The sequence below is a fragment of the Hemibagrus wyckioides genome, linkage group LG20 (assembly GCF_019097595.1).
Source record: "Hemibagrus wyckioides isolate EC202008001 linkage group LG20, SWU_Hwy_1.0, whole genome shotgun sequence".
In the NCBI taxonomy this organism is placed as follows: Eukaryota; Metazoa; Chordata; class Actinopteri; order Siluriformes; family Bagridae; genus Hemibagrus; species Hemibagrus wyckioides.
In genome coordinates, this window is record NC_080729.1 from 9,711,434 (window position 1) to 9,724,023 (window position 12,590).

The 12,590-nt window shown below is 38.5% G+C and overlaps 2 protein-coding genes across 4 annotated transcripts in view; both read left to right on the forward strand.

Moving 5' to 3' along the window:
• Window positions 1-985, forward strand: part of LOC131370823 (cytochrome P450 7B1) — an 8,633-nt gene extending 7,648 nt beyond the window's left edge. For all 3 annotated transcript variants that reach the window (XM_058418334.1, XM_058418336.1, XM_058418335.1), the window contains 2 exons: window positions 22-200; window positions 418-985. In XM_058418334.1, the coding sequence (XP_058274317.1) occupies window positions 22-200; window positions 418-732 (494 nt within the window). In that variant the 3' untranslated portion in view covers window positions 733-985. The remainder of the gene's footprint in view (window positions 1-21; window positions 201-417) is intronic.
• Window positions 986-2,560: 1,575 nt separating this feature from the next.
• slc39a6 (solute carrier family 39 member 6) lies at window positions 2,561-11,647 on the forward strand. The gene is made up of 11 exons (XM_058418332.1): window positions 2,561-2,719; window positions 4,283-4,977; window positions 5,477-5,621; window positions 5,756-5,830; window positions 6,757-6,926; window positions 7,010-7,195; window positions 7,607-7,694; window positions 7,819-8,160; window positions 8,325-8,405; window positions 10,519-10,709; window positions 11,049-11,647. Exons 2-11 carry the CDS (start codon window positions 4,303-4,305, stop codon window positions 11,199-11,201), a joined length of 2,106 nt encoding a protein of 701 aa, XP_058274315.1. The 5' UTR covers window positions 2,561-2,719; window positions 4,283-4,302; the 3' UTR covers window positions 11,202-11,647.
• The last annotated feature ends 943 nt before the right edge of the window (window positions 11,648-12,590 follow it).

A 12,590-nucleotide genomic window follows, 5' to 3' on the forward strand; every position in this document is an offset into this window, starting at 1 on the left:
TCCTGCATCTTCTCTCTGTAGAGAGTGCTATTAATGAGAGTCTCCGTCTTTCTTCGATCTCAATGAATATCCGGGTAGTTCAGGACGATTTTTGTCTTCATCTGAACCCCCACTTCGCAGTTTGTGTGCGTAAAGGAGACATCATTGCTCTTTACCCCCAGAGTACACACTTGGACCCTGACATCTACCCAAATCCACAGGTAACTATATAGGCAAACCACTTTAGCTGTGGAGACTGTGATAAACACAAAGGAGAACAGTTATGAGAATATTGGTCTGACTCTCACTAGCTATTACTAGCTACTAGCTACTAAGGTAATAACCTTGGAAAATTTTATAAAACTGAAGGAAATGAATGTGATTATAGATTTTTACATGGTGGTGGTGGTGTGTGTGTGTGTGTGTGTGGTCCTGCAGGAGTATCATTTTGACCGATTTGTGGAGAACGGGAAGCTGAAAACTGAATTTTTCAAAGGCAGTCAGAGGGTTCGTTACTACCACATGCCATTTGGATCAGGGGCTACTATGTGTCCTGGACGATTCTTTGCCATTACTGAACTAAAGCAATTTTTGTCTATCATATTGCTGATATATGACATGCAGCTCACTGCTGGTCAACAGCATGCCACAATGGATAAAAGCCGAGCAGGTCTGGGCATAATGCTTCCTGCAAATCATATCTTCTTTAGATATAGGGTAAAAAAAAACACCATGCAGAGACAGGGGCTGTAGAAATGGGCTATATTATAGGCAGTGGAGGTAGTGTGACAATGATAGCAGTCATTACTCTTTCACTTGATCATTCCGCAAGTAACTTGGACAGTGTTAAGTCAGAGACCAAAATGCTTGATTTAGAGCAGTGGTTCTATGCTTTAGGACCCAAAATTTACATTGGACATTGCAGTGTTGGTATAATGAGGCTGTGCCAAGCTCTTGTAAAAAAAAAAAAAAACCACAACGTTTTGTTGATTTGTAAAAAATACAACAGCAAAAACTTTGCATGTCTATCAACTAGCATCAACACCATATGCTCTGAGATCGGAAATAGATGTTTAAAGGCTAACAGAAACTATTAAAGTAATAACATTTGTTTTACTGATTTTATTCAGTTTTTTATTGAATGTATTTCGTTAGTATTTTATGGCAACATTATTAATATGAAAATATTGTTTGGCAGTATATTATGGTTAAAATGATTAAAATAACAAATGAGTATCTGTTATTACAGTTCCTACTGTGTCTGACATCCTCTTGAAATGAGCATGTCACACTGTACATATTGGGACAGATCAGAAATTCATATAAAATCATGATTTTATTTTGTATATTTCCTCATTAAACTAAAACTAATTTCTGGTTATGTGTCACACTGCCACTACAACACATGACTCATCATCAAGTGCAGCACACTGTTTAGACAGCTGTCAAGCCAACTTTGGCAGAAACCTGTATGTATGTGTATATATACATTACAAATTACAATACAGTAACTCACAGACAAAACAGAGTACACAGCTGTATGGGCAAGTATCAAATAAAATGTAAACTTGAATTGATAAAGATAATGTTAATATTTTTTTTAAAAATCATCACAGTAAAACAGAGTTCCAAGGTATAAAAATAAGGAGCCTAGACCCCCTTAGAAATGTTTAAACACTTTTGTAAAATCTAGGGTGGCTAGATAGAAACTACTGCTTAAGAATAACTTTAGGACCATATGTCTGAAGATCCAAATATCTGCTGCAAACCTAATGCAGGCCATACCACAGTTCAGACCATCCCAACCAAAAATACCATCTGTGGCATCATCATATACTTCACAACCAAAATTATAATTGAGGGGATAATAAAATAATAATTGAAACATGGGGAAGAAGAAGAAAAAACCTGGGAGAAACCTGGTCCCAAACAAAAGGCAGTAGTGCATAAGTGGTAAAAACCAAAAAAAGTTGATGCTTTATAGTGGAACTATAGAGCTGAACAAACAACAGCAAACCAATCTGAAGATCCAGCAATTTTCCAGAAAGAATGGGTGAAATTTACCACAAAAGACAGCTGATATTGCAGTTGATTCTCTACTAGTCTATGGGGTTGGATACTTATGCAAGCAGCATTTTAAATTTATTTGTTAGAGCTCTGCTGATAAATAATGAATTTTGTCTTCGATAATATACTTTAAAATCATATTCATGTGGTCACACTGGATGGAGCAACCTGTGCCATTTGTAATAATACAGGCGAATTTGATGACTTTAGGTTGCTGAACACTTGCAAAACAGTCGTCTAGAAGTCGTAACTCGTAATTCCCAATTTCCGACCAAGGGGCTAAGTCAACTATGACTTACTCAGGATTGTATATAATATTTACTTTAGATCAGTTAACAGGCAGACATATTCGATTGTAAAATCTATAACAATACTGTTTGCTGTTTTGAGGAGAAAAATATGTCTCATTCGTCACAGCTGTCTAGCAAACATGGCTGCCTCCGCATTTTCCCCCAACTTTGTAGCTCGAATACACGGCGGTCGATCCTTACGTCATACGATGCTTCGACTTCCCACTTCCGATGTAAATTGAAGCACCACGTGTCCATGACGTCTGAATGGGGGTACTTTAGTAACCGGAGCGATATACACCTAGGTTTAATGACGTGTTATTAGTAGTAAAGCCAAAAAGCGCTGTCTTTCTTTTATGTATCACTGAGTGGCTCTTGTTCAGGTAAGTGTCTTGACCGTCTGCTATTACACTGATCTGAATAGTTAAAGATAAGAATGCGATGGACATCACCGACCAGGCCGCGTCCGGTGACACTACGCGCACTGTTGTTTCACTAACCTCGCGTTTTGTTTCACATTTTTCGGGGGGAAATGGAGAGTGTTTAAATGTGTCTTATGTTTATTTTAATACTAATATTTAAACGGAGGTTCAGGATGAAAATGTGCTGCCCTCGGTTACGGTGTTAAGATGAAGCACACCAGAGATGCTCAACATATGGCGTTTCCAAACCCTAACGCTTATAAATATATTCCGCTTTTGTATTGGTATAAGTGTATAAGCATAAGTGAGTGAATTATGTGTGTTAAAATGCCTTTTGACAACTCATGACGTAACCCTTTACAACTCCCGGATACTGTTAATACGTTAAAACTTTTTTTGTTGTGGAAGTTAAGTTGTCTTTATTTGTCACATATACATTACAGCACTGTGAAATTCTTTCTTCACATATGGGGGTTGAGGTCAGGGTTAGGTATGATACAGCACCCCTGGAGCAGGTTGGGTTAGGGGCCTAGCTCAAGGGCCCAATGGTGGCAGCTTGGCAGTGCTGGGGCTTGAACCTTGATCTTCTGATCAACAACCCAGAGCTTTAACCGCTTGATCCACCACCGCCACCCCCCAGAGAGAGAGTCTGTATATACAGATCCACCATAACATTAAAACCTATAAACTGCCAAATATTGTGTGTGTCAATTTGATGGAAGTGAGATCTGGGGAATTTGGAGGGCAAGTCAACACCTTGTAGTGTTCCTTAAACCATTCATGAACATTTTTTTTGCAGTGTGGCAGGGCACATTATACTGCTGAAAGAGACCACCATTAAGGGGGTGTACTTGGTTTGGTACGTGCCAAAGTAAAATGTTTTGGAGATGCACTGATCCTGTAATCCAGCCATCACAATTTGGCCCTTGGCAAAGTCATTCGGATGCTTTCACTTGCCCATTTTTCCTGCATCCAACACTTAAACTTCGAGTTCACTTGCTGCCTAATATATCCCACACCTTTACAGATGCTGTTGTAGTGCGATAATCAATGTTCTTCGTTTCACCTGACTGTGGTTTTAATGTTTTGGCTGATCATACTGTACAGTGTACTTCAGTAATGAGTATATTTGTAATACACAATGTTTGTACACAATATTTCGACAGAAACAGGATATGTATTTTTGTCATGCAGACAGATGGTTATAAACAGCTCACATATGGTATTAGATGTTAACTATATGAATTTCATTTGTAAAGGTCCCTAAGTTCTGAGATTGTAAAAGAGTTGGATTTTTTAAATTGGTTATCTTGGTTAGCTTTATCTTGGTCAGGGATGTGGTGTATCTGGAGCCTATTTGGGAGCACTGGACACAAGGTGGGAATACACCTTTACATCACAGGGCACCATGCACATGTACAATTATCCACTTGTTGATGCCTAGAAACAGTTTGGTGTACACACCAAAATGAAAAGCATTGCTTTGTCATGTTATAACTTTTAATTGCTTGCTAATTTTTGCAGCAAAAATCACTGTTCTACAAATGGCAGTCTGGACATGGTTCCCGATAGTGACGGCTCTGCTGCTGGTCAGCCCCTGCTTGATGGTTGTGAATGGTGACTGCGGCCCTCTTGTGGTAGAGATGGACAGGCTTTTAGCAGAGAGAACGCAGCAGCAGCATCTGCATGCACTTTTCCAGAAGTACGGTGAGAATGGGACGATCTCACTGTCTGGTCTGCAAAGGCTGCTTGAGGGGTTGGGACTAGACCGCATCAGGAGAGTTACAGTGCAGCACCATGGAAACAAACATGAACACACACATGCACACTCACAGACACATACACACAAACACACCACACACATGCATTCTGTTGGTAGCAAGAAGGATGATGATGGTTCTAGTGTGGAGAAAAGTATCTCAACCTCCAGTGTAAATCCTGACTCTATTTCTGTGAAGAAGAGCCAATTAGATATTCACCACAATCTCTATATAAAGAGAGATTCTGATGCCTCCGCAATCCTGACCACACCGTCTTATGTCGCTAAATCACGCCGGTCAGAACGCAGTTCTGACAACCTTATGGACTCTTCCCAACCAAATGCAACACGCTCAACCACCACCTACCACACTGAGAACACATCCACACACAACCTGGATGACCACAATCACCATGACAAGAATGAGCATACTCCATTAAGCTCTAACTTCAGTCAAGAGGTAAACGCCAAAGATATTATGTTAAAATATTTATAATTTCTATTAATTATTACTACATAACTTCTATTACTACATAACCAGCAACATTGTCCATCTACTGTTTCTAACATTGGCCACAAATGATTACGAATGATGACAAAATGATTACTCACATGGAAACATGTTATGTAATTTAGCCCAAAGTGTTGTAATTTGAGGAATTTCTTTTAGAGGAAGTATTCTTTTGTAACATCCTCTGCTATTTCAATCATTTATTTTTAATCTAAGTGAAATGACTGCACCACAGCATGCTTTATAACATTGATTAGTTGTTGTAGCCCTGTCATACTGTACTTCAGAACAGCCATCAGATGCAAAAAATATTCAGCAGCTTATAAAGCTATTTAGCTTATAAAGCTATTTATTTTAGAACAATTCAGAAGCACATGCTCAAATCTGAGGGTCACAGAGATCACAAGTAATGGCTTCTTTCTTTCTGATCACTCTCTGTCTCTCTCAGTGCCAGAATGCCACCATGATTCTGCAGACGCATGGCATGTCCCAAGAAATGACTCTCTCTGTTAATGACTTCAGCTTCCTTTGTCCTGCTCTTCTTGTGCAGGTTGATTTTAAGTCCTGCCTTCTGCATGCTGAGAAACAATCAGGTTTGAGCATGGTTTACTGTGATTTGCATAGAAATTGATTTATGCTCAATTATGATTTGCAGTATGTAATCAACCGATATAGTGGTCAAAATCCTTCGGATTATTAGTATTTTATATAATTATTTCTGTAACAGAACATAAAGATCACTTTCACCATCACCATGATGAAGCTAGTGGAAAAAGCCAGAAGAATTCTTCCATTTACATGGGTAAGTATGTGAAATGTGTACATGCAGATACACTGTGCACATTATACCCTGTTGACTGAGTGAGAAAGGAATATGTGCATTTACAGCTGTCTCTTTTATAGCAACGTCTATAAGAATGTGAGCATTGAAGTAATTGTTATTTAGATGTCTACCACAGTATGTTGGTGTTTAATTAAATAAAGAATGTGAAAACTACAGGTGTAGAAGAATGACACATTATGGATCTTACATGTTAAAGATGTGGAACTGGTACTGATTTGAAAAGTGAAATATTGAAGAGTTTCAAATTCATGTAAAGTGTAAACATTGTTGTAGGTCATTTGAGAGAAAGAAGAAGAGGTGTACCTTTTTATTAACCTCTGTGTTGGGGGAAATTCAAGTCGATACAGCAGCACAAGTAAGAAGAGTAACATCAAAGAAAAACATGCACATTAAAAATAGTGTCAAATAGAAACAATAAATTATTTTTATTTTTTAAAGAAAAAAAAATCATAGAATAAGTGGCTGAAATAATTAAAATTTGTCCAGTTTGGTGAGATTCTGCAGACTGTAGCTTTAGATTTTTATTCTTGACTGACAGAAGTGGTACCTGACGCTATCTTTCAGTGTGTTCTTACTTCCCCATTTTGATCATATTTTTCCCCGTTCTGTTTAATGATAAGCTCCTTCTGCATACTTACTATGTATTTGGCATTTGGCAGATGTCCTTATACAGAGTGATTTTATATTTATCTTACTTATACAAGTGACCAACTGAGTTTTGAAGGTCTTACACTCAACCTTCTGATTAGTAGTCCAACACCTTAACCAATGTGTGTCCACTGCCACTGCTGCAATATGATTGGCTGATTGGATACTTACACAAATGAGCCTTTTTAATAAAGTGGCCAGTGAGTTTGTATAATGAAATTGTGTTTGTCTCACAGCTTGGATTGGAGGTTTTCTCTCCATCACAATCATCAGTTTGCTGGCTCTGGCAGGTGGAGTCCTAATACCGCTTATCAACAAAGTCTGTTTTAACTTCCTACTCAGTTTTCTGGTTGCCCTTGCAGTAGGCACGCTCAGTGGAGATGCCCTCCTGCACCTTATCCCACATGTAAGTTCACAAATGGAATTAGTTAAGCATGCTGCAAAAGCAGTTTGTCAAGAGCCTCCTTAACTGTTTTATCTGTCTGTCAGTCTCAGGGTCACCACAAGCACCATCATGTTGCCAGTGAGAGCATGGAGCATGGTATCCATGGCAACAGTGAAGATACGCTTAAGCCTGTTTGGACAGGGTTGACTGCATTGGGGGGAGTCTACGTCATGTTTCTCATCGAGCACTTTTTGACCCTTGCAAAAATGTTCAAAGATAAAAAACAAAAGGTTAGACTAACAAACTAAAGTGGAGCTCTGACACACATGTGCGCACACACACAAACAATTGAGTTTATTATATGCCAACTGAGTCAAAAATAAGCTGCCGTTATTTTTTTTATTATATTTGTCTGTGGAAAACACAGTTCAATAGAGTAACATGTGTTAATGTTTAATTGTTGTTGCTCTTAGTGATTCAATATTACAAGTACATTTTTACAATTTAACTGCAATATCAAATCACTTAGATCAACAACTAATAAAAAAGCTCAAACATAATTTATCCTTTGCAATATATATTCACTTACCTTTTCAGCATTCTGTGTGCCTTGAACTTGCTGAGGTACATCGATACATCTGTGCATTACTAAGGCTAAAATGACCCTGTAAGACCTTGTCTGTATGGATGTGTGTTTTTAGGTGCAGAAGAGAGCAGACTTGGCTGCTGAAATGTTAGATTCTCAGAATGTGCCGGTTACAGCAGACCCTAATGTCAAACCAGTTGATGGTAAGTTTGTGTGACTGTATAATGCAGTATTTTTGCATTATACAATCATTGTTTAGTGTATGTTTCTTGAGATCCAGGGGACATGTATAATGATTTTTTTTCCCTCTTTCCTTCTCTGCATTAGATTCTGAGCTGAATGGCAGACATGCATGGGGACAGGGTCTGCCAGAGGAGGAGGAAGTGATGTTATCTCAGGGTTGCTACACCGATGAAGACTGTGAGAACAAGTGTCACTCCCACTTCCACGATACTGTTGGCCAGTCAGACGAGCAGCACCACCATCACCACAACTACCACCATATTCTGCATCATCACCACTCTCAAAACCATCATCCCCACACTCTCACACATAGACATACACACTCTTATTCTGTTCAACATTTCGAGAATGCAGGGGTTGCCACCCTTGCTTGGATGGTCATTATGGGGGATGGCCTGCACAACTTTAGCGATGGGCTGGCTATAGGTAAATCACACTCTGGATTGGATGTATGTTTTTTTTGTTACATGGGGCACAGCTAAAATGGCAATGAGTAATTCATGCAAATTCTTACAGCACTGTTGTTGATCATCCCTGTGTGATTTTATTGATTTTACTAATTAATTAATTAATTTATTTATTTATTATAGGCGCAGCCTTTACAGAGGGTTTGTCTAGTGGTCTCAGCACCTCAGTCGCTGTGTTCTGCCATGAGCTTCCTCATGAGCTAGGTAAGACCACCACCATCAACAAGGAAATTCAGCATATGGTTTTGGTTGTATTGGTTTATTAGTGTATGTAAGTTGTATTATTTCCAAGGAAAACAACATTGCAGCTTTCCAAGTTATTTGCAGCTTTGTGCTATGCCTTGACCTTGATCTGCTCACCACACCCAAATACTTTCGCCTCACTTCTCAGGGAGAGAAAATAAATAGACAAAACTTCACGCATATGAAATGTTACACTTACTGATAAAATATAGTTGTATGATATAGGTTGACTGTTATGAATAACTGTAATGAATAAAGTACATATGTATGCATAAAAATGTAAAGTTTGCTGTGCAGAACTTAGAATCAAATTAGGTAGTAGATGTTGTGAGACAAGTCCAGGAGAAGTCCAAGTTCTCCTGGTTGAGGGCTTAAATGGCCTGCAGGAAAAAGCCCCTCCTCATTCTCTCTTTGTTTACCTTCAAGGCGTGGAAGAACTTTCCTGACCGCAGCAGAGTAAGGAGTCTGGTTGTTTTGGATGTTTAAGTTCTTACACTATTTTCCTGGCCTTGGTCCAGCACTGCTTCCTGTAGTTAGACTGTGGGTCAGGGAGCTCAGTGCAGTTGGTACACTCACCTGATCACAACACCCTCTGGAAAGCTCAACTGTCCTACTTGGTGCAGTTCCCAAATTACTGCTTCCCATCAGGATGCTCTTAATGGTGCAAGAGTAAAAGGTTCTTAGCACCTGAGAGGGCAGTTTAAAGTCCTTTAAGTGTCTGCGGTGGTAAAGATGCTGCCAAAATTCAATAGGGTGTTGCATCTTTACAGTACAACCCTGGGGGGCTTTACTGCTGAGGTTGAGGAAGGGTGAGACATGTTTGCCCACACTTAATGTGAGGAAATTGGTGATCCATTGGCAGAGGGACAGTGCAGCTGGTAAGCTTGGAGGGAATTGTAGTGTTAAATGCTGAAGTTTAGTTTAGACAAACAGCATTTTCACCTAATTCTAATTTCTTCTGTCCAGGTGGTTCAGAGCTTTATGTAGGAGGTATGTAATGGCGTCCTCGGTAGGGTGGTTAGGACAGCAGGCAAATTGTAGTGAGTTTAGGGTGTCGGGTAACGAAGACATTGTGAAGTCTCATCACAACAAGAGGTCAGGATTACTGGCAATATTCATTAAGATAGGTGCATTGGGTTTTCTTCAGGACAGGAGCAATGGTGTACTATTTAAAGCACATGGGGATTACAGACTGTTCCAGACAGAGGTTGGCTATCTTGGTGAACACAGTAATTTGAAAGTTGGCTGATTTCATAGTTTCATGGGCAGGTCTGGCTTGTTTCCTTATTATTTCATGACAAATTAAGGACATAATGGAGTTGATTTCAAGAACACTCTCAATGAGGTAGGCATGTCACTGCCAATGTCTACAATCAAGAGGCACCTTCATGGATGTAAATTCAGAGAGTTAATTTAAAGATCCAAACCACTGGCAACATTTAAGTACAGATAAGCCAGATCAATCATTTCACTGACTAAAGCTGTATGATAATTGAGCAATACCGTGTAAGTGAGATAAGCAATACCGTGCGGTTAACTGAATATTGGCACAACTGTGATTCACCATGAACATTTTATTTTATTGCAAAAAAATGGGTGCATTTCCATCTTCAGAAAACTAGCAGATTCTCTAAGATGTGCAGTTAAACTGATCAGCCCGTTTCTTGATAACCTTATGAAATCTACAATTTCAACAGTTTTTTTTTTTGTTTATTTAAGTTGTCTTATTTTTGACGACATCTTTGCTTTACAGTATTTCTTTTACATGTTTTTGCACAGGACTGTTTGATATAACAAGGATCAGGTGTGTTATGTTAATTATTTCTCCTCTAGCTCATCATACACACCTCTCCCAGTGCAGACCCATGCACACACTTGTGGTGTAATTGCTAGGATCAAGTTTCAGAGTAGTGATGCTGACTGCTCTGTTTGATGGGTCGATTTTGTATGCTACAACTATTGAATTGAGTTAAAGTAATCCACTTGTAACTCTGTGGTATCTGTAAATAAATCATTTTACCCCTACAGTAAAGAAACATGGTTGGAGTCTTAAACTTTAATTCTTTCTCTCTAGGGGATTTTGCAGTTCTGCTAAAGGCTGGAATGTCTGTGAAACAGGCAATTCTTTATAATTTGCTCTCTGCAATGATGGGCTACCTGGGAATGGTTACAGGCATTCTGATTGGACACTATGCTGAGAATGTGGCCATGTGGATCTTTGCTCTCACAGCTGGACTCTTCATGTATGTTGCACTGGTGGACATGGTGAGTAACATATTTGTAGAGTTTTAACATGTGTGCATAAGAGACCATTTCTGTAATGTAAGGCTTCTCATACCTCAAACTTTATCTTAAGTCTCTAAGCAGATGAGGATCATTGTAGTTTATTTTTTCACACTGGCTTACTTCGACCAAACCATCTTCATTAGGGGATCAGTTAATAATAAAATTATGAACTAGGTTATATTCCTTTTCAGAATAAAATCTTGCATTGTTTACTTATTCATTAATTTGCACATTTCTTAGGCAAGTTATTTGATTATTCATTTATTAGTTCAACACCATTGGAATACATGTCCCTGACAATTATTTGTGTATGTTTAGGTTCCAGAGATGCTACATAACGATGCCAGTGAAGCAGGCTTCAGTCATTATGGATTCTTTGTCCTGCAAAATGCCGGGATCCTGCTTGGTTTCGGCATCATGCTTGTCATTGCCATGTTTGAACACAAAATTCAACTCAGTATTGAATTCTGATCACTGCCCTCAGTTAACATCTCTGTCCTATTTCATACTAAAACCTAATTCTTTCACCTGTACCTTTTAACCTTTGGTTCATTTTACAGATGCAGATTTTGTTTAAAAACTTTACAGTATTTGGGAGAGGATGTTTCATCATTGTAAAGTTTCACTGTCTTGGTACGATACATGCATTAGTGGCAGTTCTCTTGGCATACAGGAACCAGCAATAGTTTTACTCTTTGCGGTGTATGTTTTTGGTTGTCTGCATGGTCATCTGAGACAACAGAATGCTTGTGCTGGAATTAAGCTTAAATTTGCATGAGCTTAGCATATAGTGATGAGGTTAATATATAGAATAAATGGTTTTGTGTGTGAGTGGAAATTGTAAAATCATCATGTAGTTATTTATGTATGCTGCACAAACTGCATCAGTATTGTAAAAATAAAACAGAATGGATTCACTTGTTGCCCTAGAATTCATTTTTATGTAGTCAAATCTTTAGCGCAGCCAAAGGTTTTCAGGTGATTACTGAAATATTTAACCCAAAAAAGTTATGGGGGTAATAAATGTTGATTAATGCATGTATAAAATGAGAAACCATAACCGAGCAGAACTGTTTTGGTATGATGGTGATGCAGTAAGTGTGAATATTGATTCACAGATGGGGATCCCCAGTTTGATCTATACAAATATCTGCAATTTTGCATGTTCCTCTCTGCATCCATGTGAATTTCCTTTGGATGATTTAATTTTGTCCCTCCTCCTAAAAAAACTGCAGTTGGGCAGTTACGCTACACTAAATTGTCCCTAGGTATGTGTGCATAGTGCCCTTCAATGCGCTGGTATGCCATACAGCATTCTAAACTGCGTTATGCACAGTAACTCCTGTGGCTAAATAGTAATGACTGTGACTATTATGCTCTGTCACTGAGTACTGAATAAAAAGAGCAAAACCTCTAAGTTAATCAGGTGTTACCTAACTGTGTATGACTCTTCCTTGCTGAGTGTGAGCTAGCCACATACATCTGGATTACTTAGCTAAAATACAAAAATCTGGTTATTTTAAATGTTTATTTCTCTCAGCAAAACTCCATATTCTATGGAGTTCTCCATATATTTTATTGAATCTGTGTATTTTGTTTAATGTCAGAAATGTTTGGCATGAGCTGAACAGTATTGGCACACTAGCTGAAACAGACCACTAAATGTGAGTTAAATGCCAAGAGCAAGCATCCTGGATGATTTATAAGTTTTCTACACTCAAATATCATCTACTCTGAAATATAATCTCAGCCATCTTCTGGCAAGTAAAAAAATTCTGACTGACATTTAACAAACCGTTTTCAAAAGAAGCTTCTTTCAGCTCAGCTCCATTACCAAAATTAAATTTATCCTATCCTTGC